Genomic DNA, 21802 nt, shown 5'->3' with positions numbered 1-21802 from the left:
ATCTTTGGGATGAGCTGGAAAGGGCTGTTCGCTGCAGGCCTACACCTCCGTCGAATCTCAAGAAACTGCGGGACACCCTATGTCTGCATGGTACTCCATACCTACACAACGTTTTCAGAAACTTGTTCAATCCATGCCTAGACGAATTCAGGCTGTTTTGAAGGCTAAAGGAGGCTCAAACGCTACTAGGTAGGTGTACCTAATAAAGTGGCAGCACAGTGTATCTCACTACGAGGGACTGGCTTTATTCAGTCAGGTGGTTAAATTGGACGTCATTCTGTGACGTCATTCGCTACGTTTCTTCACTAAAGATGGCGACAGGACTGGGAGGAGTAAATGGTTGTGCTGAGCCAGATATCGTGGACTCACGGAAGAGGCCATTGGAATCAGAATTAGATATTGGAGCGACGAAGAGATCTCATCATAGTGGAGGTACTGTATGAGTTTGGTGACTCTCTGACATTTCTTTCCAGAGAAATGTGTTCTTGAATTGGGGTGACGTGGGTCTCCATATGACTTACTGCTGCCTGTGAGCAAATGTGTGCCGTGTGGGGTGCTTGCAGCTCTTCGTACGTACGTGTCGGTACGGGGTACCGGCCATGGTCCTTATTTTCCTGGCCCCAAATCGGCAGTAAGCAGAATTTCAGCCGCATACAGTATTTGCAAGTGCTCAGTGTCATTTGCTGAAAGATTTATAGTGCACGTAGAAAGCTTAAATAATTGATAATGTGTGTTTGTGTGTGTGTAAGATGAATGGGTGAATATTGTATATGAGTTATTCGGATTTCTGTATCCAACGTGTTTAAAGCCTTTTACATATTAACCATAGAATGCAGGAATTTGTAGTTGAAAGATGATTTAGATGACTGCTGAAATTTTGTTATTTATACCTGATATGGGTATCGTCTCTCTCCCTCCCTTTCTTAGAAGTGTGCTCGGTTTCGTGTTGTTCAGTTCATTTACATGTTGGCCAGTGCAGATAATGCACCAGGATAATTAGGATCCAAAAGGGTGGATCCTAATTATCCTGCTGATTTTTTTGAAAGATAGAGGAGTTCAGTTTCCTGCATGTGATTGTTTTTTACCCCTCCCCTATTGCATTCAATACAAAGATGGTTGGGCAAGATATTGGTTTGCTTTCTAGGAACCTGTTTTTTTTTTTTTTTTTCCCTTCTACTTTTTGCAGAACTGACCTTAAGCTATATGTAATGGGTAGATGTGGGAAACAGTGCAGTAAACTAGTCCATTCAATGTATACATCTCTTATAAAGTAAAGATGATAGGTCGTGTAATACTGAATTTAAATTAATATTGCAGAATGCAAATGTTTCTCTATGTTAACTGAAGTTAGAAGCTGTACCATATGCACTTTATAGGTACTAGAATGGCATCTGTCATAGTATCTTGCAGACAGCTGACCACGAAAGGCTGTTAAGCCTTTCATGGTCAGCTGTCTGCAAGATAGTCTGTTAGCATCCACTTGCCACTAATAGACTAAAGTAAATAATTTACATTAAGGTTAATGTAAGTTATGTGCACTATGTTAATTTACATTTAATGATGGCCAAGAACATAGAACATTATATGTTGTGCACTTGGCCATCGTAATAGCAATCTCATTAACGATGCTCTCCAGCTGGTTGCCATCCTCTGCCATAACACACAGACAAACAACTGCTCTTTTTAAACTTCTTTATCATATTGTATAAACTATTCACAATTTCCTTCAGCAGTATTCATAAAGATCGGCTAGGAAATTGATATTATGTTGGTAATTACTGATGAAAAGGAGCTGACAAAGAACAGTCATCCAGTACATAGAAAATCACCAGCTTCCTTCGTGAATTTCTGTCCTTTCTTTTATTATAGCTTTTCAAGGGATATGTCATCAGATTATAATTATTATTGTAATTATTAATATATTCTTCTAGATAGTACCATTTTTCTCTTGACAGTCATTTACAGATTTTTTTTTTTTGTTGCCCATTCTAAGTTTATCCTCTGTTCTCGTTAGCCATTTTTCATCTAAAGCCTTCAGAAGCAAGTTTAATACAACTGTTCTGTATAACATTCCATTGTGTTTTTATTACAGATGTCATTATTTACTATACATTCCTAAAGATGACTTGCTTTCTGTAATTAAAAGAACAAACTTGTTACAAAACAACAAGTTGTTTTTCTTTAGCATTAGAAATGTTACTAAATGAACTGAGTATTTTCAATAATTCCTCTTCTGCTTATTTTATATTGAAAGACAAAGCACTCATTTCACTATGAGCCATTATACATACATACATGGATAAATCATAAATACGGCATTCAAAGTATGCTGTAGCAAAATACATATTCTGTTCCCCCTTTCTGCAAGATTCATGAATGGGTCCCCTGCTGTGTAACAACTGTGCAAAACCAACTGTCCACTTCCTGGTTGTTGGTATGGTAGTTTTGCCACTAACAGTTTAGGTAATTGATCTTGGACTAATGACCCTCATGCGTAGCACAATAGGTAGGAATGCCATCCTCCCTACACTAGATGGAAAAGATCTTAGTTCAAATCCCTTCGATGATGGGAGAAATTATGGACCTTTTTCACAACATGGCTGAGTTAAGTCAGTCTCAGGCGAGTAGCATGGCTTTTCTCCTGGAAACTCTGGTTTTTCATCCAGCAGAACAAAATCGATCCCAGAACACATACTCAGTTCACAGACAATATACATGTAGCAACATGGCTTAAGTAGCTGATGCTCCTAAAATCCATTAATAATAAAAAATCTTGGACCAATGTCACATTTCCATCTGAATGGCTATATCAATGCTCACAACTGTTGGATGTGGGAAGATGTCATACTGTATCCATTAAAATTTCACTACCTTACCCTACATTTTACTGTGTGGTGCCTTAGTTGCTAATGCTCCTAAAAACCAAATAACAAACAAACAAACAAACAACTGTGGTGCTGTTTTGTTGGACATTCACTATAGGCTTTGTCAGTGGCATAGCTACCATGTAGGCAAGCAAGGCAATTGCCTACTGGCCCCGGACCCTTTAGTGGCCCGGTGTCTTTGGCTGTCTCCTGTTTTTGCAATTTTCATTAATTAAGTAGAGGCCCAAACATGTTCTTTGCCTCCGGGCCCAAAAAAAGGATAGCTACGCTAGTGGGCTTTGTAATTAACTCTTCCTTTGAGGAGGAGTTAATTACTTTGAAGATTCCTCATTTTGATATTATTCTTGCCCTTCAGGCTAAAGGCTACAGGGACATAGTGGTTTACACGTAGGATGCATCACTGCATATTTTACATACACAGGTACAGCTGTTTCATAACATGCTTTCCAGAGATTGTGATTTTACCAACTGCTTGGCCTCCTCACTCACCGGACCTCAGTCTATATGATTTTGGGTTTGGATTATTTGAAGGATAATTCCAAACTCTGAGAATTCTGTCAAATATATCGAAAACAATGCAGTGGAACCTTTCCAAATCTGCAGTCCAATATCCCCCATTTTTTTTCTGCCTACATTTAGGAAAATGGAAGAATCTAACAAGCTACTTGAGAATCAGCTAGGTCCCAAATTAACTATTTATGAAAACAGTATGTCAGAGCTGATATTGCAGGCTGGAGATTTCACCTCAGAGAAATGTTTAAAATTTTTTACTGTAATCCACAACATCCAGAAGTTTGTTAGTGTATGTAATTGTCAAATTTCAGTTAGTGAAAACTAGATTAGCGAATTGTTGATAATAGTTCAAAGTTTCATGATTTGTACATGGAGCATTAGACAATCAATCATGTTAAATGTTTAGTGAATACTGTTAAATCAATCATGTTAACTGTTTAGTGAATGCTGTTAAATCAATCATGTTAACTGTTTAGTGAATGCTTTTAAAACTAAGAATGTTTGTAAATAAACAACATTGAAGCAAAAACTTTCATCCATTTGCCCATAGATACAGCCTAAAGGCAAATTAAGTAGCCTATGGAATTTGTGCTTTTCAAATTGCATACTAGGCCTTATCTATTGTACTGTCAAAGGAAAAGGGTGCATTGCCAGATACTGAATAATGGATCTTGGTGAATTGACTGTGTGGAACTTTTCCTTTTCAAAATATGCTATAACCAAAATATACACATTCTATAATAAGCTCTATCAACTGGGATGTGTTACGATTGCTATCTTTCTGCACCATTCAGAAAATGCATGGCTTTGAATCCCACATCATATGCATGATTTTCTCTCTCAGAAGCTTAGGCTTTTTATCCATTAAACAGCAAGGGCCAATTGAAATAATTTTTTAGTAAAATATATAAATAAAAAAAATAATTTTTATTCCTCCAATATATTTTGGAAAGGGAAATAACTTTATTTTAATTAACTCTTGGTGTTTGATGGATAGAAAGCCTGAGTGTCTGAGAGATGAATATTTATTCACCATAGATATTTATCCGAAAGATAAGTATTTTGCTATATTGTGCAATATTTATTGCACAATACAGCAAAAATTATATTTATTGCTTGTTATATTGCTCTTGGGAAAAAAAAAGCTCTGCACAGTACTGTGCAAACAGAGCCTTTTCTCCCCAAGAAAAACTGTCTTTTGAGGAAAGATTTGTAGAATAGATGTGCAGAAATTTGCCATTAGCCAGTAGGTGGTTGTTTGCTGGAACAAACTTACATCTGTTGTGGAAGTTGGCAGCTTAAATAAATTCAAGGCAGAAGTAGCCAAATTTTGGAGGGAATGGATAGGTGAAATAGAATTTTTTTTTTTTTTTGGCTGATTCTGTATAAGCTTACTTTTCTTGTATCATACGTCTCTGCTAATGCTAATGAACAGTAAGTTACAGAATAGCAATGCAGTAGTTATTTTAGCTTTTTCGTTACTATAATCTGACCACCAAAAATCTGAAAAATTCCATGATCTGGCAAGGATCAGGTCCTGAAGTGCCATATGTGGGAGGTTCAATTCATAAGACATATTTGGAATAATCCTAATTATTCCAAATGTGAAAAATTGCCATATTACAGTGAAACTTCTCCTAACGGACACCTCTCGTTAACGGACATCTCTCTACAACGGACATTTTCAAATTCCCCAACTCACCTCCATTGGTTTTAACGTGTTTGCAGCTTCTGTCTAGCGGACATTCTCTGTAACGGACGCGGACAGGCAATCTGCACTGTTTCGTTTAGATTAGCACTTAATTTGATCTCCCCATAACGGACAGCGGGCGAGCTCAGGCTCTTTTTCTATGAACTTTTCTTCCCTGTATCCTTCCTCCACTTTTCTTCCTCAATCGTGTGTTTATTTTCTATTTCAAATTCTCTGAATTTTATCAAGGTTTACGTCGCGGTTCTAAACCCTTTTTCAAGAATTTTAAGGCACGTGTAAAACTTCTGATGAATTCGGTGTGTGCAGGGGGGGGGGGGAGATTTGGTCGGCCTTTCGCCTTTTCAGTTTCAGTTTTGTTCAATGTCGTGTGAAGTGCACAATGTCTTCTTGTAAGCATTTAACTTTAAAAGATAAAGTCGAACTCATTAATGTGTATGATCGGCAAAAAAAGTGTTCACAATCTCGCTGCAAAATTCAAAATCTCGAAGACGCAGATAAGCGACATCCTAAAGAAAAAAATTAACTGCTCAAACAATTTTGGCAACACGGAAATGATCAGGTTCAAAAATCATTCCCGAAAACTGTTGGACTTCAAATTGACAATGTTACGTATGAGTGGTTTTGTCGCGAAAGTGTTAAAAAAATTCTCGTTAATGGGCCTATTATTAGGGAAAAGGCTTTGGAGGTTGCGAAATGTATGGGGGTAAATGAGTTCAAAGCTTCTGTGCGATGGCTAGACAAGTTCAAAACTCGGCATAAAATTTCTTGAAAAACTGTAAGTGGTGAAGGTGGATCTGTTGGTACTGGGGTTGTAACAGAGTGGACCGTTAAATTGGAAGATTTATGTCGTGAAAAACGAAACAGGGTTGTTTTTTAAAGCTCTTCCTGAAAAAACAATGAGTCTAAAAAATGAAAAGTGTCAGGGCGGAAAAATTTCTAAGGAACGCTTGACTGTACTATTGTGTACAAATATGCTGGGAGACTTTGAACAACCTCTTGTTATAGGAAAACCACAAAATCCTCGTTGTTTCAAGGGCATAAAGTTGAATCTTTTGAATGTTGACTGGAAGTCTAATAAAAAAGCATGGATGACACGAGATATCATGAGCGAATGGATAAGTCACTTTAACCAAAACATGATTCGTCAAAACAGAAAAATTATTCTTTTCATGGATAATGCTGCATCTCACCTGCACATTGAATTGTCCAACATTCAAATCGTTTTTCTGCCACCAAACACATCTGTAGAGTGTCAGCCCTTGGATCAAGGGATAATAAAAAATTTTAAACTTCACTACAGAAAACGTGTTTTAAGATATCTCACTGCAAACATGAACGATGTAACATGTAACGAGTGACATTGCAAAGAAAATCAGCATCCTAGATGCGATTCAATGGATTTCCTCTTCAGTAAACGCAATTAGAAAACAAACTGTTTTATAAAGTCTGGCTTCTCAAACGCAAAAATTGAAGTTGTGAACAGCAATGTGGAGCAACAAGAAGAACAAGAACTTCAACATCTATTCATAATGTACGATACTTCCGCTACAAGTGACCCTGGCTACAAAGATATAGACTCGAACCTCACTACAGAAGATGGTGCTCTAGATATCAACGACATTATTATCGATATTTTTCAAGAAGTTCCTCATGTGGATGAAGAAATGGAAGGAGGTCATTCTGTCGAAGAACATATTAACGACGAACCACCGATGAAAATAGCAGAAGCGCTCATACAAATCAATCGTTTAAAAATGTTTTTCGCCGCTGAAGAAGATACTGAAGGACTTTCGATGGTTTCTTCACTCCAAACAAATGTTGAAAACAAAATTATCAGCCGGAAGAAGGTGCAGAAGAAAATAAGTGATTACTGTATGTATTTTTCTTAAGATAAAGTCATAATATGCATAGCACAATTGTATGTATATTATTTACAAAAATATTATGCAAAATCTGTATATAATTTAATTTAATTTAATTTTACATTAAACGTTTAACGATTTTTCTTTCTTTTTTTTTTTCCCCTCAGACTTCTTGTTAGCAGACACTTCTCTCTAACGGACAAATTTTCGTTCCCCATGGCTGTCCGTTAAAGGGAAGTTTCACCGTATATGCAGTACTAATTCTGAAAGAAATGTTAAGTGCCAATTGATACTGTTGGTTCATTAATTCTGGTATTTTGACCGTATTAGGAGAGTGTAGCTTAATTTTGGTGATATGGACATAAACTCTAATTAATCTAATATAGACGAACTCTGAATAAACCTGTTGTATAGTTTGTTGCTTCTTCACAAAGTACAGTGCCATTACCTCCTTGTGGCATTCTCACAGCTGGCAAGTATTATGATTGCCATGAATCATGTAGAAAAGGCCTGGCTTTGAATCCCATATCATGGAAATTTTATTGGCTTTTTCATAATGTGGTTAACTGGTGGGCTTAGCAAAGGTTGCATGATTTTATCTTTCAGAAGTGCGGGCTTTCCATCCACCAAATAGCACACCAACTGATGACTGATACTCAAGTTGCCTTGTTTCTTAATACTCATAGCAATAAATAATTCCACAAAGTGCCACTAGGCACGTTAAAATTTTTGCCTTGTGTGATTTTCCATTTTCTGTCTACAGGCCTAAAGTTGTGTAGCTAATTATAACCAATGTGTTTATTATGTTACCCTAAGATACCATTCTTTCTTTTTTCCATTCCATTTTACATTCCATTCTTTTTTCCAAATTTAGTAATTGTGACTAAATTTTACTTAGAAATGCACATTTCTTTCTATGTGCATTACATTACATATAATTATGAAATAAACAGATAAAATTACTTTTACTTGATCTCAGGGTGTGGGAGAATAGTAATATTAATTCTAAATATAACAGTTTTCATGGATATATACATCATACTTTCAAGGTTATTTTAATCCTAGTAGACTATGCCTTGTAAAATTTATGAAGCAGCAAAGGTCTCCATCAAAATAAACAAACATTATCAAACCATAAAACTAAGCATGCATGTAATCATGTATACCGTTGTCTCATGGAATGGAATAATTATATTTTGTTAGTAGCTGTTCTTTTCTTCCAGTTACTGGTGCATCATCAATTTTACATTTTGGTAGTATCATCATATGTTGTGAATTTTAATGTATTATATTTAAATTTTGTAACTTATTTTTGCATAAAAAAATATATATATTTTTTTTCAGTAATGTCTCAGAAAAAAATCCAAGTAGAGTAATTTCTTTCTGACAATATTTACAAAGCTATAGATCCCCCCCCCCCCCAACACAACGTGCACCTTCTGCCCATCACACTTGCAGAAGATGACCACTACTTATTTTGAACATTTGTAAGGAGCTAATATGTCGACAACATCAAGCAAAATGTTACAGTCTAGTGCAATAAACAGTGTAGAATAGCTTCAGATCATACACATTTGCCATCTTTAATATTCTTTGTAAATAAAATCATTTATTCCCCAAAATAGTGTCTTTATTTTATTTTTTTGACAGTTGTAAATTTTACTAGTGGTAGTGTTAATTCCTGTTCATTTATTGGTAGTATTCTAGGGTTAATTAAAATTCATTGTAGCACAAGATCCCTGAAACTCACCATAGGCATTCTTCTGGGTATAACAACAAGGGCCTGCTGCCTGGGATTCTAAATGCTGTTGGAATTGATATTCAGGTCCCATTTGTAAATAAATTGGCTGAATTTCTTTGAAGTCTGGTCGTTCTTCAAAAATTAAATCCACTGTTTGCACCTTCATATAGGTGGGATTGTTATTAACCCTGGAAATAGTCCCATATGAAAGGTAAACAACATTGCATCTGATATATGGGAGGCAAACACCCAACATCTATGAGCCATTGTATGCAAGAACCAAGTTTACACACACACACACACACACACACACACACACACACACACACACACACACACACAGGAATGGTGGATGATCTTTTTGGTGTGGCAGTACTTGGTGATAAATGATTTATCATCTTGTGCAATATCACCTTGTTTATTGGGGGTTTGAAATGGTGAAAGCCATGTTTAGTTTCCAGAGCAAAGCTCTTGTATCTCTGTTATGCAGTAAGGATCATGTCTCTTCAGGTTATGATGTGCACTATATGAGATTCAGTATTTCTTCTATTTCAAGGGGATAGCTTTAAAATGGCTTTCACTGGCGAACTGCCATGTAGTCCACTGAAATGAACTTATTAGTAACTCTGTCTGGGTGGCATCTGTATCAGTATAGGTAGCATACAGGCAACTAATCTTGCTGCGTGTACTCTGCCAGCTAATAACTTGAGGGATTCCAAATAGAATTTGTGGCATGCATTGCTAAAGCGACATTATGTCAAGCAGCTGGGTGTATGCCACATCAAAAAAGTTCATTAAATTAAAAAAACATGTTCACCCCTCTACTTCTGAATCTATTGAATGCATCCCGAATAGTAAGTAAGAGGAAAAACTTATCTGCAAAAAGATCCAAACCTCCCAAATTCTTCCTCATTCAAAAAAAAAAAAAACATTCCCGTTTCACCCATTCATTCACTCCAAAAGTTTGTCTGGTTCAGCCTTGAATTTATTTAAGCTGTCAACTTCCAACACCAGATGTAAGTTTTATTCCAGCAATCAACCACCAGCTGGCTAAAGTCAAATTTCTGCACATCTATTCTACAACTATCTTTCCTCAATTTGAATTTATGTCCCCTTAGGTGTGGAATCTGAGCAGGGGGAAGAATCCCACAGCCTTGAGCATGCTCAAACCATTCAAGACCTTATGCACCTCATTTAGATCACATTGCAGCTACCTAGTCTCCAGACCCTTCAATTAGCAGAACTTAAGCCTTTCTTGCTAACGTAACAGCAACCCATTATTCCACTTACTAATCTCGTTCTCCGTCTGTTCGTGTTCTAGCAGCTCTACCTCTTTTCTAAAATGAGGCCTCCAGACCTGTATGCAGTACTCAAGGTGTGGCATGACCATTGCCTTATACAGGGGGATAATCACCTCCTTATCCCTGCTAGTAAAATTCCTATTTATCATTGACAAGACCCCAGAACTACTCTTGCAGCCTGTCTGCACTGCTCTGAAAACTTCTTATCTGACTACACAATTAGCCCCAGGTCTTTTTCATTCTCCACTACTCTGAGTATAGTACTGCACAGTTGTACGTTACTCTGGGGTTCATGCTACCCATATTCAGTACTTTGCATTTGTCAATGTTAAACTTCAGTTGCCACCTCCATCTGCTCAACTTTTATAGATCCTGCTGTAGTAGCATTCTGTTCTTACTTTCATTAACAACCCTACCAACTTTCGTATCATCTGCAAACTTGGACATTAAGCCTGATATACCTTCATCAATATCATTGATAAATACAGAAAACAATGGGTCCAGCAAGGATCCCTGGGGGACTCCACTAATAATGGTCCACAAAGAGCAGTGTCCATTGATTACCACTCTGTTTTCTCCCACTCAACTGTCCCTTTATCCATTGTAGCAACTATTGATAAGGTTGCTTTCTTATTTTGCTCTTTCTGTGCTTTCTCATTTTATGAAAGATTATAACATAGCAGTCTATGAATATTTTTCATTAATTTTATCCTGGTTAATAATTAACTATATAATATTGGTGTATAAACACCATAGTTTACCCATAAATCTGAACTACGTATGTGTGTAAAAGGCATCATTTTAATTGTATCTCATATTGTGGTTGCCTGCACAATGTGATAGCTGGTATTGCACTACTTTAAATAAATAACGCTACTCTAGTAGACAAGACTGCTGTTATTTATTTTCAGAGGATAACACCACCCATATGATTGTTTCGAAGATATTTGGATTCATCATCAGTGAGTGGGCAGGTACCCTGGAAATGCATCATGCCATCACAGTTGCGAAGTTATTTCCACAATATGATATATGCCAAATGGTGTATGAATAGTAATGTATTAGAAGATGAAATGCACAAGGCATAGTTTCTTATGGGTTTAGGTAATTAACTATATAATATCGGTGTAGATACACCATAGTTTACCCATAAATTTGAACTACGTATGTAGTGTAAAAGGCATCGTTTTAATTGTCTCAGATCGTCTGGGTGGTGGTATCCTCTGAAAATAAATTATAGCAGTCTTCTCTACTAGAGAAGCATTATTTATTTGAAGTAGTGCAATGCCAGCTATCTCGTGAAGGCAACCGCAATATGAGATACAATTAAAACGATGCCTTTTACGCTAGCTCAAATTTATGGGTAAATTATGGTGTATCTACACCGATATTATATAGCTAATTACCTAAACCCATAACAAATTATGCTTTGTGCATTTCATCTTCTAATATCTGGTTAATAATACAGGATGCAGTGAAATATCTTCAGTCAGCAGTTTTTTTTTTTTTTGCAATTAAATACATTACATAGGCCAATTTTCACACTTCAACCTTTAGCGATTTATAACAGTGGGTAGCGTGAATATTCGTTAATGACTCGCTCATTAGTACATCATACATACTCTAAATATAAAGTATAATAAGAAATTCAATAAATATAAAAAAATTTTCTTTAAATCATCCCCATTTGGATACATGTTCCATTTTAACTAATAATTAAAATTGGTAATTATTAGTCTTTAATTTATCCCATGACCCCAGTGCAAACTCTGGGGGTCGTGGGATAAATTAAAGGGGTCAGAGCAATTTTCAAACAATTATTTTTTGTATACATAAAGTCTAAAAATCTGTTTATAAAATTACTTTTTGAGTACTGTAGGTGTAGAGACCCTATTCAAACGAAGTCTGTGATATGAATGAATCCTACTTCCACTCTTTATTTTTGTGGGCAGTTACACGTGTAACGCAGGTAATGTTCTTACTTGTCTGCTTTGGGCGGCTTAATTTGCTCACTGGCTATGGACACAGAAAGCAGCCGACTAGTGCAACTTCTCAGTATGTATTAATACTTCCCAGTACTACTCAATTGCTGAATGGCAATCCCTTTAGCTCTTAATTTGTGCTTCCTACAGCACAAATTCTCAAATTACCTATATTGGCTAAGGGCCAGAGGTGTGGATATGCGGTGACAGTAAATATGTTATATAGCAAGTCGTTGCATGCACGCTTTATTCAGCTTTATAATTCAGTGCTTTCAAGTCAGCTTGGATGTGTTTTCATTCTTCTGCTACTTGATATATTATCGTTGTTTTTAAGAAGGAAAAAAAGATGTTTTACCATGGAGAATTGAGTAATCAGAAAAAAACAGCCCAGGAGTGATGACAGTAATGTTGCAGATACTTCAGAAGCTAAAGGGGTAAGAAATATATTATGTGAAAATTTGAACACTAATGTTATTTCAAGTGCAGTGCAACCACCAATTTCTGGTAGAGAGCCATCACGTTCCAAATCAAAAGGAATGAAAAAGAATAGAAAATATCAAGAGGAATTTATGAACTATGGCTTTACTTATGTTGTTGTTGGTGATAAGCAATGTCCCGTGTGCGTAACATGTTATGTAAAACTGGCTGACGAAAGCAATTAAATTAGACATATGAAAGATCCAGAGCTAATTAAAAAAACTGAATTTTTTTTCAAAAGACATGCCGACGCCATACAAGGTCTGAAATATTTCATGAAGAAACATACAGCAGTTCCTTGTAAAGCTTTAAGAGCATCATTGGAGTTTCATATTTAATAGGAAAAAAATTTTAAATCACATGCTATTGCCAAATCTCTTGTTCTCCCTGCTGCAATAAAAATGATTTCAATTATGCATGGAGAAAAGTAGAGCAAAGATTTAAAAACTATTCCTCAATCCAGAGATAGTCTCAGCATTACAGTTATTGCGGACAACATAAAATTCAATTTGTTAAATCGATTGAGAGAAAGTCCAATTTTTTCTATCCGGTTAGATGAATCCATAGATATTTCAAACCTAGCTACTTATTGTACAAAGGGTGATCATTTAATTTGCAGACGGTGCAATATTTTGTTTACCACACAAACTTTGTAAAACTGCTGTTAGAGGTGCTCTCCCCAAATCGCTCCTGAGCAGACTGCGTGTGCGTGCCAGTACTTGTCAAGCTAGTGCACGAAGAGTTTTTTTAGCCACATGTCACTAATGAGACTTGAACTAATGAGACTTGTGGCAGAGAAGAAAAATGCATATAAATTATCAGGCGAAACAGAAGCCTATGGTAGATATAAGCTAGTCTATAATCAAATCACAAAGAAGGTTAGACAAACGAAGGCAGATTACGAGGATCCTTTGGCAAAGGATGCAAAAAAAAAAAAAAAAAAAAAAACAACCAAGACTTCTTTACTTATGTAAACTCTAGAAGGAAGGGGATGAATCAGATTGGGCCACTTGATATTGATGGTTATACTGTTGATGAGCCTGATCAGGTAGCTGACAAACTGAATGAGTATTTGGCATCTACATTCGCACATGAGGAATTCTGTAGCAAAGCGGAGGCCAGAAGTTTATCAAACTCTGACGGGAGCTAAATATTTTTGCAACAACTGAGGGGAAAGAGAAATTGTTGAACTTAAACATAAGAAAGGCACCTGGGGTGGATGGGATGTAGCCATTTAATTCACTGAGTGGTGCAATATTTTATGTTTACCACACGAACTTGTCATAACTTCCAGTAGAGGTGCTCTCCCTGATCACTGCTGAGCAGACTGTGCATGCATACTTGGCAAGCTACTGTTGCATGAAGAGTTTTTTAGCCATGTCACTGATTATTTTGAAGCAAGTATCATGTCGGACATATAGATTGAACAGCAATATACGATTCTTTATTCTGTCAGACATGGCTTAAATGCATTGGAAAGAGTTAGAGATGAATGAAGCATATGGTAATGAGTGTCTTGGTAGGATGGACATATTCCGGTGTGACCGAACTTTCCGGTGTGAAGCGATTTCTCCCTCAAGACAGTGCCATGCCCCGTACAGCTGTTACTGTGCATGTTCATGCAGTGCCATAAGTGCTGAGGTTCTGCCACATCCTCCTTATTCACCGAACTTAGCCTCATGTTATTTCTTCCTGTTTCCACCTTTGAAGGAAGCTCTGAAAGGTAAGCGTTTTGTGTCTGACACAGTGATACTCGCAGAGCTGCAACAGAAGCACTTAATAGTCTTTCGAAAAATGGCTTGCAAGAAGCATTGAATATGTGGGTACGATGGTGGCGAAGTGTGTAAAGTTCAAGGGAGAGTATTTCAAGGAGAAATCCACAGAAGATTCAGATGATGATAATTAAGATAAGATCTTGCACCAGTCTGTGAATTAAATGATCACCCCGGCGTATATTAATACTCAGTGATAAGTTAGAAGCTTTCAAAAAAAAGCTTAATCTTTGGAAAACTGAATTTGAGTGTAATAATAGTGAAATGTTCCCATATTTTTCTGATTTTGTTAATAGCAATAATATTGACATTTTACAATTTAAAGATGTCATTGCCACCTACCTAACAATGTTAATTAAAAAATTTTCCAAACAATTTAATGTATCTCCAGAAAAAAAGTTGTATTGGATACGTGATCCCTTTGCTTTTAAAATTTCTTCGTACTCCGAAATTACCATTCAGCAAAAGGAAGATCTCATCGACCTGTCATCTGAAGAAGCATTATGTGCTTGTTTCAACGCTACAACCTGTGAAAAATTTTGGCTTTCTCTTCGAGATGAGTATCCAGAATTATCGAAATGGTGATACAAACATTGGTACCTTTTGGGTCTACGTATTTATGTGAGGGTGGTTTCTCAAAATTAACAGCTATAAAAACAAAATAGCATTCCAGACTTGAACCAGAAGATGACATGAGCCTAGAAATTACAAATATGGACCAAATATTATTGGTTATCCAGGCTCATCCTTCTCATTGTGTTTTTTTTTTTTTTTTGTAATTGTTCATTTTTTTTGTTTTGTAATCTTAATTGAAGAATGAGAATTTGATTTGCTGTTACGCTCTATTCAATTAAAATAAACAATTATTTTAATTTGTAAATTAAGTTTTTCCCCTGGTGATATTTATTCGACCTTGAGAATGATACGTGGTGGGGTTGGCGATTCAGGTGATATGGTATATGAATCTCAACATTCTGGCAGATTATCTTTTCGTGATGAACTGGGAAGATTTCACATTTGTGCGGCTCTTCAGAAGGCCAAGCAAAAGAAGCAAGTGCAGCGAGCATGGGGTTGGCAAGCGAAACTCCCTAGTTATTATTATTATTATGACTTCCTCTCCCCCCCATCTCCTTATGGCATTTTTTTCATCCAGTGATGGGTACTCATACCAAGTGCATGGGGTGGTAGATTGTGTCCAGTTATTATTATTGTTGTTGGGCGAGGAACTTTCTAACCATCCTACAAGTCGTGGCTTTCTGGAGTTCCATGTAAGTGTTCTCTGAGCGATGCCATTTTCTATTAGGTTCATGTGGAGGCTCTTTGGCACCATGCCAGTTGTTGACACAATGATTGATCAGAATAGTCATTACTTCTTCCATATGCCACATTTCTTTGACTTCCTGCTTTAGGTCTACTTCCTGACCTTTTTCTCATAGGTTTGGAAGTTGCTGTTTTGGCACTGTTGTGCCGATCACCATTTTCTTCTTGTTGATGAGGATTATGTCTTGTCTGTTGTGTAGGATCATCTTGTCCATTGTTATGTTGTGGTTCTAGTATAGTTTGTGAGTCACCAGTACGGCCTGAGATTTGTATGTGTAATATGGTACATTTTCTTTATTAACTGCTATTTTGCCCTAGCTTCAGATGTATTATCCTGGTGACCTGGTGATCTGTGGTCCTGGGTAATGTATTCAGATGCTGTAATTGTTGTTGTTTACCTGGTATTAGATGGCAAAGATAAATGCTTTGGTCTTGGGGAAGAACCTCCCACTTTTGAGCTATGCATTGGAAGCAGTTTTATATGATGTAGTCTTGTTGGAAGTCATTATAGTGTTTGGTGGAAAGCCTTCTTTGCCCATCTTTCTGTTTTTGTTTCTTCTGTCTCTGTGAGTGCAGTCTCCTTGTTGAAGTTGAGCAGTGTATGCTGTTTGTCTGTTTCCTTTATGGCTTGGTAAATTGACGCTGTGTTTTCCTGTAAATGATCCCTTGGGTTTTTAAACACTTTATTCTGTTGTTCAAATGCCGTCCTCTTCCTTTGGTAAGTCTCTCAACAGCTGTCTCCAGATGGCATTGGTGGCGCTTCATAATTGTTGTCCTGGCCCTTCTCATGATCTTCCCAACTTGGTATTAGTTCAATCTTTGATCCTGAAGGATCAAAGATTGAACTAATACCAAGTTGGGAAGATCAGGAACAATCTTTGATCCTGAGGATCCCAGTATGTTAGTACTGGGACTACATAGATATTTATGGCTTTGACCATGTTCTCACCATTAAACTTTTGTTTTTAGTAGGCTCCGTAGTCTCAGGTAGTATTTTTCAGTCAGGCTGGACTTGATCTTGTGTTCTAACTGTTGAGCCTTCATCATCCCTATATATTTGTACATCTCTCCTTCTGTCATTGGCTTTAATCTCTTCATTGGCCTTCAGCTGACTAGATTTCCCTGATGTAGTCCATGGGTCTTGCATTTGTATAGGCCAAATTGTATCCTGATGTCAGTGCTGAACTCCTCGATCATCCACAGTAACCATTGGAGTAGATTCTTGGTTGCTGCATAGTTTGATATCATCCATGTATATCAAGTGAAAGAGCGGGTGTACAGGTTCTTCCTCCCTTCTTTTAGGGTATATCTGTACTTGCTGTTATTGAGTACAGTGGATTGAGTGCTAGACAGAACTATAGTAGGCTTGTGACATTTCCCTGGAAGATTCCTCTTCTAATGGGAATTGCCTTGGTTGTGATGTTCTCAGCTGTGATAGTGGTCCTCCATTTCGGCATGGTTGCTTTTAGGATGTGTGTCAGTGTCAAGCTGACTTTGTAGATCTTCAGTATCTCTCAGCCAGCTATGGGACATGGAGTGAAAGGCCTTGCAGTAGTCAGTGTTGGCCATGTACATGTTCTTGTCAGCTTTCACCATAACTGCAGCATCAATGGTCAACTGTCCTTGCATCCTTTGTGCATCTGCTTACATCCCTTCTGCTGCATAGCCATAATGTTCTGACTCTCCAAGTGGTCTGGTTTCTCTTCCTTTCATTCATTCTGGTAGTGTTACTTAATTTTTGTTGGGGGGAAAAAAAAACGAGCCATTATCAACCCACTGCAGGATAGAAGCCTCCTCAACAATTCATGCTGAGGGAAATGGACCATAATCTGCCACGCTGGTCCAGTGCGGGTTGGCAGATCGACTGTACAGTAAACCCCCGCTATTCGCGGTATCTGTATTCGCGGTTTCGCGTATTCGCGATCGCCGATTTAATATAAAATGAAACCTAAAAAAATGTGAATTTTAAAACGCCGTGAATATTTTCCGCCATAAAAAACATGGGTGTGGCTAAAATTATCTTTCCCGTTCAAAACAGCGCTCAGTGGGTGTGGGGAGAGGGGTGAAAAAATCGCGAGCGTGGATGTTTCTCGCTAATCCTTGTTCAGTATGTGTTAGTCATGGAAGGTTTCGTCGTTTGATTTTAATTTATATGTTTATAAATTGAATAAATTTATCAATTTATAAATTGATATGCTTACAAAAATGATAACTTTACCGTTTTGCAGTGTAAAACAGACTTTTTCGAGTGCGTTAATGGAAGAAAGTGACTTTATTGTGGTCAAGTTCTTTCTAACCCCTACAAAAATATGGCTACGAATAAAAAGAGAAATGTGAAAAGATCAAAGAAGGTGATGACATTAGCGAATAAAATTGAGTTATTAGACGAAATTTCTAATGATGAAAGTGTCTCCTCAGTGGCAAAACATTATAAAATCAATGAGTCAACAGTACGATCAATCAAGGAATCGGAAGAAAAAACCTGCCGTAGTGTCCGTGAAACCGCACTAATTGCTTCAAAAATTTGCTCTGTAACTCGTGATGTTAAATTAAAAAAAATGGAAAAGCTTTAAATCTGTGGATAGAAGACCGAATTCAAAATAAAATTCCGTTAAGTTCACTCATCATTCGTGAAAAGGCAAAACTTCTTTATCAACACTAGCGAAACTGGTGATAGCACTGGCGGGATGTTTTTTTTTTTTTTTTTTGCTAGCAAAGGCGCTGATTTGAAAGATTTGTTTGAAATTTCTAATAAATATTACATTTAATATTAAATTGTTTCTTATTTTCATATCGATGCCATATGCTTGCATTTCACTATGTACTGTCTATGTACAGTCATATTATGAAGGTACATATAATACATACATAGACAAAATTTTAGACTAGTTTTTCTTATATATTTCATACTTTGGAACGGAACCCCTTTATTACTATGGGAGCCATTACTCAGTATTCGCGTTTTCGGTATTCGCGACATTTCTCAGGAACGTAACCCCCGCGAATAGCGAGGGTTTACTGTATTTAGCAGTCAGGGGCTTGAACCCCTATCTACTCAAAGAGCGTGTGCTACTGCACTCCTGCTCCTGACCACTCAGCTACAGAGGAACTGCGCAACCACTCGGTTATGAAGGAACTGCGGAGTACCATGGAGACTCATGTCTACATGGTACTCCTTTCCTGCACAACGTTTTCAGCATCTTGTTCAATCTATGCCTAGACAAATTCAGGCTGTTTTGAAGGCTAAAGGAGGCTCAACATGCTACTAGGTAGCTGTACCTAATAAAGTGGCAGCACAGTGTATATACATTGGTGTTCAAAGAAAGTGCATTATCTAGGAATTTGGGGTAGTCTGGTATTATTTGTCAATAGACATGGTCTGTGACTTGCCACAGAATTCTGTTGGGTTTCTGTTTGGTATGATGTGGGTCTTTGTGGAGTCCATTTCCACAGATTCTTCCACTCTTCTATTCTGGATATCATGATCTCATCCTCTTTTCACTTCGGCTACTCTGCGTTGTACTTTTTTGTATTTGCTGTTTTTCCTCTATTTCGGTTGTCTCTGTTGAGGTTCTTTGTGGTTGATTGCTCACATTCTGCTTGATTTTTTTCCAAGATTGTAGGAGAGTTATCAAGTTCTTCACGATGATGGTCCATCTCTAATCTGCTGTTGCTGTTTGGTGACCTGAATAGCAGGGAGCTGTAACATCAACTTGGTGTGTAGTTTTTATCCTGTGCATTGTCGTGTCAGTCTCTAGGTTGGTTACTTTGTAGTATGCTTGTATGAAAAATATATTTGTTTTGATGCTCTGCTTCCTGTGTTGGTTTTTTCTACCTTCCTGGTAGCCGCTAGTGCAACAAGTGCTTCCAACTGGTTGTGCTTGATGGTATTGCCATGTAGTAGTCATATGGGCAACAGCGGCACTTGCTCCATTGCCTTCTTTGGGAGACTGTCTCTGGTTTTCGAAACAATCTCTCTGCCTAAAGCCTGAATACAACTGACTTTATTCCTGCACCACACTCTGTTTGTTCAATATTTCTACTTGTCATCTTCATCCATCTATGCAGGTGGACTGTTTAGCTTTGGCTTTTGTATCCAGCAATGGGTGGTAATTAATAGGAGTGATACCAGATGGCACCACTCTACCTTAGCAGTCACTTTGACCATTGGGGAGATAGGTCTGATGAAGCAACTTTTTTTTTTTTTTTTTTCATAGCCAGATTTAAACTTGGGGCCATTACATTTGGTAGTCTAGTGTTGTAACCCCTGGGCTAATTGTGCCATTATTATTTATTTATTTTTGTTATTTGCTTCTATTTTAGCATTAGTAGTGCCATATGATGCAAGAAAACAAGTTTATATAGCATCAGCCAAAAAAAAAAAAAAAAACTTCCCATTTGCTCCAAAACTTTGTTCAGTTCTTTCTTGAATTTATTTAAGCTGCCAACTTCCACAACAGCAATCAACCACTTGCTGGCTAAAGGAAAATTTTGCACATCTGTTCTGCAACTGTCTTTCCTCAATTTGAATTTATGCCCTTTCAAGTGCATAATCTGAGCCACAGGAAGAATCTCGTCAACATTGAGCTTGGTCAAACCATTCGAAGTCTCATACACCTCACTCAGATCACCTTGCACATGTCTAGTCTCTAGATGCTGCAGTTTGCAGAACTTAAGCTATTCGTGGTATGAGCAACCCTTTGTTCCCCTTACCAGTTTCGTTGCCCTTCTCTGCACTTGTTCCAGAAGCTCTACATCTTTCCTAAAATGAGGCCTGTATGTTGTACTCAAGATGTGGTCTCACCATTGCCTTATACAAAGGGATAATCACATTATCCCAGCTAGCAAAGTTCCTGTATATCATTGACAAGAGCCCAGGGCTGCTCTGCTCAGAAAGCTTCATATCTGACTGCACAATTACCGTAGATCTTTTTCATTCTCCACTACCCTGAGAGTAGGACCGCATATGTTACTCTGGGTTTACTGATACCCATATGCACACACGGGTGATCATCGATCGCCAGTATGGATTCCATCAGTGTCGATCCACTGGTGATATTTTGCCTTATGTTACCCACATATGGACAAATTCAATGGAAAAGCTTGGTGAAACACAAGCAGTTGCCCTTGACATCTCAAATGCTTTTGATTGTGTTTGGCATAAACACGATCGAAACAAATTTAGAAGACCAGGTCTTCTAAACAAGCTTGCATCTTATGGTTTGCCAACTGTTTTTTTGTAATTTGTTATCCAGTTTTCTCTCTGATTGCTCACTGAGGCTGATGGTAGATGGCTTTCTGTCTTCTGCCTTCTCCACTAATGCTGGTGTCCCCTAAGGTCCAGTTCTTTCCCCCACTATTTACCTCTTGTATATTAATGACCTTCCATTGACTGGAAATCCTATCCATAATTTTGCCAATGATAGCACATTGCATTCCACTTTCCATTTTGAGAAACCTTGCCCTGCTCAATCAGCTTCAGCTTCTAGAATTTCTGCTACCAATTCTTTAAATGCTGATCTTCAGGTAATTCTCCAATGGGGCAAAGACAAAAATTAGTTTATTTCAATTCTTCTAAAACTCAGTCTTGTCTTGTCACTCAATCTTGCAAAAAGGATTCTTCTGCCCCTATGCTTACCTCTTGACGACACTCAGATTTCTAGGCAAGTTGATATATCTCTTTTGGAGATTACCCTGATTTCTAATCTTTCTTGGCACAACCACTTTACAAATATTGCTTCCTCTGCATCTAAAAAACTTGGTTTTCTCTTTCGCTGTTGGCGTTACTTTCCTTCCAAACAGCTGTTCACTTTGTACAAATAGCAAATCCACCCTACCTCGGAATATTGTTCCCACATCTGGGGTGGTGCCCCCAAAATCTCTCTCAGGCTTCTAGATTCCATTCAGAAGAGGCACTTAAGTTAATTAATGACTCCTCTCTAACAGAGTCTCTCCAATCTGTCTTGGCACATCCATAGCCAGGTGGGCAGGAGCAGCAGTGCGTGGCACACACTTCTTGATTAGACCAGGGTTCGAGCCGGTGACCACCAAATACGGAGGATGCGGAAAGGTCAAGGAATGACCACCTTAGTAGCTGATGCTCCTAAAAACCAAATAACAAACAAACAAACAAACTGTCTCAAAAAGTACTGTTTCTGTTGCATGCCTTTTCTACAGATACTTCCATGGGCACTGTACTTTGAATTGGCTTCTATAATTCCCGCTCTCTCTTTCAAAA

The 21802-nt window shown here is 37.6% G+C and overlaps 1 protein-coding gene across 2 annotated transcripts in view; it reads left to right on the top strand.

Annotated features, from left to right (window-relative positions):
- Positions 1–311: 311 nt before the first annotated feature.
- Positions 312–21802, top strand: part of LOC150084574 (RNA-binding protein Pasilla-like) — a 328124-nt gene continuing 306633 nt past the window's right edge. For both annotated transcript variants that reach the window (XM_090375335.1, XM_090375334.1), the window contains exon 1: positions 312–432. In XM_090375335.1, the coding sequence (XP_090231461.1) occupies positions 312–432 (121 nt within the window). The remainder of the gene's footprint in view (positions 433–21802) is intronic.

The sequence above is a fragment of the Mastigoproctus giganteus genome, chromosome 6 (genome assembly GCF_048544385.1).
Source record: "Mastigoproctus giganteus isolate SK-2022 chromosome 6, ASM4854438v1, whole genome shotgun sequence".
NCBI lineage: Eukaryota > Metazoa > Arthropoda > Arachnida > Uropygi > Thelyphonidae > Mastigoproctus > Mastigoproctus giganteus.
This window is presented reverse-complemented; position numbering and strand designations above follow the sequence as displayed.